The 4,986-nt window shown below is 34.1% G+C and overlaps 1 protein-coding gene across 2 annotated transcripts in view; it reads left to right on the top strand.

The window, feature by feature from the left end:
* LOC105455828 overlaps positions 1-4,986 on the top strand; it is a 12,740-nt gene that overhangs the window by 5,988 nt on the left and 1,766 nt on the right. For both annotated transcript variants that reach the window (XM_011699455.1, XM_011699457.1), the window contains one exon: positions 968-1,108. In XM_011699455.1, coding sequence (XP_011697757.1) covers positions 968-1,108 — 141 coding nt within the window. The remainder of the gene's footprint in view (positions 1-967; positions 1,109-4,986) is intronic.

Below are 4,986 nucleotides of genomic sequence, written 5' to 3'. Positions count from 1 at the left end.
CTATATTTTCTTGCGTACATTCTTAGAATATTGCTGCTATAAATTCTACGTATAACAGACAATTTTTTAGCAGATATAAAAAACAGCGATATAATTTAAGTGTAATATTTAGAATTCTAGCTGGAACAGCGAGACAATTCCCTGAGTGAATGATGCAGTCCCTCGCCAGTGCCGCGTGTTCGTTTGGACTCGGTATGCCGCACAGGTGCATATTGGATGTACGCAAAGGTTTCGTTTCCCAAAGCGCATCATGCGCATGATGTATCATGGTATCCTTTTTGTTCAACAAATGATAAACAAAGATAAAAAGATAAATCATGCACATGACGCGCTTTGCGGAACGCAGCCAAAGTGGCTTTCACAAATTAGTAGGGGCCAGTTGGTTAATTGCTACCAGCTCTACATTGTGCACTGGTGGCACACTGATGCAGATTGGTGCAGACCAGCCGAAATCGCTATAAGAACCCACATCAGTAATTGTGAAAAAATAGCGTAGGTCATCATTTTGCATAAGCAGTTAGGCTGCTCTGATCGCCAAATTGCTAGAAATATAAATTAGTGAGAAAAGTGCGCGCTCAGCCGTTTTATATAAGATGCGTCCAAACTTTTGACCGGTACTGTATATTGCGTGCTGTATATATAATAGAATTTCATCTCATTGAAAAGTCGAAAATAAGCTCATTATAAAAGCCGTCGAGTAATGCGCGATAAACACTATAGCGTAAAGCATCGCTTCGTGTATTAAATTAATTAATTTCATCACGAAGGGCTGTTATCTTGATTTTTTTTCGTATGGCGTCTCACACGGTTTGCGCGTGCGACACAAAGATAATATTTACGGTAGCATTATGGCGGAAGATATAATTTAATTCAAATTAGCTTAACCTGACTTCTCAACTGTGTAATTTTGATAATTAATTAATGTACGTGAAATAAGATCGCTCGATACGAAAATGTTTATTCGCAGTCTCTGCCATGCATCTGCGAAACGCAGTACGAAATAAGGGACCTGGGCGAGGGACATTATCCGAGATACCTAAGCGCGTCGAGCTGCAAACCGAAAGCCTGCCTGGGCAAGTTCAATCCCTGCCGACTGCTGCACTACATGGTAAGATCGCGTGACAATCAATAATCCGTAAGGGTAGAGGGGGGGGGGAGGGCAAATAGTGACGGAATTTTTCCTCTCTTCCCTACAAGCTAATTTCAAGTTTACAAGATATGAATTTTCACTTAAAGAGTACTTTCCACTTTCAAATATACAAAAAACTTAATTAGAGTTTCCATAAGTCAGTGTATACGGGTTAGATTTTCATAAAAACTGAAACCTACATTCGTCACTATTTGCCGGGTAAATAGTGACACCCTATATGGGACAATTACAAAATACATATTTCTTAACTCTTAATCGATCTTTTTTTTTTGACATTTTGATTAAATAAGGTAATTTATATTAATTTCTAGACTCTGCCGTATGTAAATTTTTATTTATTGACAAATAATAGTAGTAACATTATTTGCTAGTGTTTCTTATTAAAAATCGCACTTTTTACATTTATTCTGGGTCTTGCCTTGTAATTAATTATCCCAAATAAATTCGAAAAATTATATTCAAATATTAGAAAAGCTTTTTGACTTGTCATTATTTACCCAACTAAAAATTATTTGTCCCAGGAGCTACTTTTTCTTTTAAAACTTTACTGAGAGAAATAAAATTAATATACAAGCATAGGAATTATATCAAAACAGAGGAAAAAGGTATATTGTATGATATAGAATAGCTTAGATCTCATTCAACGATTCAGCAATTAAGAAAATATAACTTCAAATATCAAAAAAAGATCCAGGTTTTACATTGTTTCACGAGTGCAAAATTTTTAAACTTCTCCGCTAGCTATATTTGGCTTTTGATTTTTACGGCTTTTTCAGAAGATGATTAGATGCTTGAGAACTGTCTTTCTATTAACAAGTAGTGGCAAAATAGACGCGGGAAAGAGGAGAAATTTAAAGTGACACTATTTGCCTCCTCCCCTTTCCTTACCTATAATATGAAGCAGCGGTTCGCTCGCCGCCGCTGTAGGTGCGCCTAAGTGGTTGTCGAGTATTGTACAAGTGTACACAACTTTAATTAACGCCGACCGCGTATAAACTCTCAGCTTATTGATCACCGGACGTCGCGCATCGCCATCCGGATAAACATCCCCATGCGCCGCGCGGTGGCAAGTCGCGCCTCGATCGCGATAACGATATCGAACAGCTATCCGCACGCTACAGTTATGCAATAAACGTTCAATTACACTTTGCGCGGTTTGATTCGACTTTGATTATGCAATATTAGCTCTGTATGTATTGAATACAGCTATACATTCCAGTTCGCTGAAACGGCGGTTTAAAACAAGCATCGGCAGAGCTTCTCTGTAATCTATTATTCTTTTTTTTACTTTATTGTGAACTATAACGTTATCATTGATATTTTTATGCAAAAAATTGCTTGCTAATGTATTGCGTATACAGCTCTAAGTTTTAAAAAATATCCGTGTATTAAAACATAAAAAAATATAAAGATATGTTCTGTCAGTTTTTATTAAAAAAATATATAGAGAGTGTAGTTTGCAGCAGAGAAAAAACATAAAAATACACAACACGTATTATTTTCTGCACCGTCTATTTTTATATCCATCAAAGGTAGGGGAGGATGTAACAAGGATGTAACAACATTTAATGTAGTGGGGTTAAAGAATTACTCGGCCGCAACAGCACACTACACGCGTAATTATATTATTTGCAAGAAATGCCGCGGAAATCATTAATATCGAAGATTAATTAATGCGTTAGTGCAGTTGATATCCTTGTGTTATATGCGTTCATAATAAGAATTCACCTGCCAGCCAATCCTAATTAATAGTATTAATTTGTCTGTGCGATTATTCATCCGAGACTTGTTATAGAGCAATGATACATTAAATTACAGAATAATATAGCATGTTACAACTGGCAACCAGTCCTTCATATCATTAATTATCTCTCAGAAATAAATCTAGAAATTACAACGTACCGCCATATGAGCAGTAAATATTTTGTGTATGCGTGTATATGTGCGCGCGCGCACACACACTATATGTTATACATTATATATATATATATATTAGAATGGGCCGAAAAAAATTTTTTTTTTTAATCGATTAGTAATACCCTCTAAAAGTTCGCTATGGACCTCATAAGGTCTAGGTAAAATTTCATCAAAATCGATTGATATCTTCAGGTTGCTCCTCGATTTTGCGATTAGTAAGTTTATGCATTTCTTCATAGATATGTAAAAATTCGAAATAATATTTGAATTTCAATACAGTTTGGTATTACCTGTTGTTTTTTAGTCGCTGAACACGAATCCGAGGTCAGAAGTATACATTTCAAAATGACGGATTCGAAATATATTCTTAAATAATAAATTAAAATTTCTCGAAAAAAATGATAGATACGGAAAAATGTATGGTTTAGAGGGGGGACATAAGAAGGTATCATTAATTTTATTTTGGGTGGCGTCGTTAAGATCAGATCAAGATCACATCGATTCTTTTAAATGGAATTATATTTTTTTTACATAATACGATTCCTCTAATTATTCTGCATATAAAAGTAAAGTTATCGAAAAATCAAAATTTTACGAGATATTTTATACTTTATTATGCCATATTTCGATATATAATATGAAATATCTCGTAAACTATTGATTTCTTGATAATAGTATATATCAAGTGCCTAATATTTTTAGGCACTAAATAATAAGATAAATCGATTGATGTAAAGAAAACACACGGTTGCTTTAAAAATTTATAAGAAATGCATAAACTTACTAATTTCAAAGTCAAGGGGAAACCTGAAGATATTAATCGATTTCAATGAAATTTTATCCAGACTATATCCATGGATAACTTTTGGGGGGGTATTATTACTAATCGATTTTCAAAAAAATTTTTTTCGGCCTATCCTAAATTTTATATATATATATATGTATATGTATATTATATATTTATCACATAAAATTATTTTATTATGTAAATAATACTTTTTTACTAATTATTTTATATATTTTTTACGTTTGTATAAGCAACTTATTACATATGTGATCCTAATTTTGAATAGCGTCACTTATTTTATATAAAATATATGTATATATATATATATATATATATATATATATATATACATACACATGGTCTGCCCCAAAAGAAATAAGACTATTTTTGGCGGCCTAATCAGAATTGTCGAAGGGTGAAACTATTGGACGGGGCCTTTAGTGTTGAATGTCAGGTATACAGTCTGACCTGTTTCAGTTGCTTCCAAACCTTTCTAGCAGTCGATACCGTGAGTAAAGTGCGTTGTAATTTTTATGTCTTGTCACGGGTGAAAATGCAGCACAGTCTTGAGTATAGCATTACGCGATCAAATTTTGAAGACAAAGCAGCGTCCTCATAAGCTGTTCCGAACATCTCCAATGTTTCGGAACCAGAATTTCCCACAGTTTCACACAAAATTTGATAGCTGCGATCGAACTGTGCTGAATTTTCGCTCGTGACAGTCGTGACATGATACAAAAGTTACAACGTACTTTGCTGACGGTATCGACTAGAAAGGCTCGAAGGCAACGGCTGAGAAGGGTCGGACCTATCAGATTGCATACCTGTCATCCCACACCAAAAGCCCCATCCAATGGATCCATCCTCCGATAATTCTGATTGGGCCGTCAAAAAAAGTCTCATTACTTTTGGGACAGACCATGTATTGTATATATAGAATTATATTTATATATTTTCTTATATTTTCTTCTAAATATTTTAATCATGACAAATCAAGTAGTAATTAAATTAAGGGGTTACACCACCTTGAGCGCCTAAAAATCATAGGTAACTTTGGGAATTTTTTTTAGGAAAACAATAAAAGTAATACAAAATTCGTTTTAGGCTTTAATAATACATGTCTTTAGAAGTA

The sequence above is a fragment of the Wasmannia auropunctata genome, unplaced genomic scaffold (genome assembly GCF_000956235.1).
Source record: "Wasmannia auropunctata unplaced genomic scaffold, wasmannia.A_1.0 LD335837.1, whole genome shotgun sequence".
Classification (NCBI taxonomy): domain Eukaryota; kingdom Metazoa; phylum Arthropoda; class Insecta; order Hymenoptera; family Formicidae; genus Wasmannia; species Wasmannia auropunctata.
This window is presented reverse-complemented; position numbering and strand designations above follow the sequence as displayed.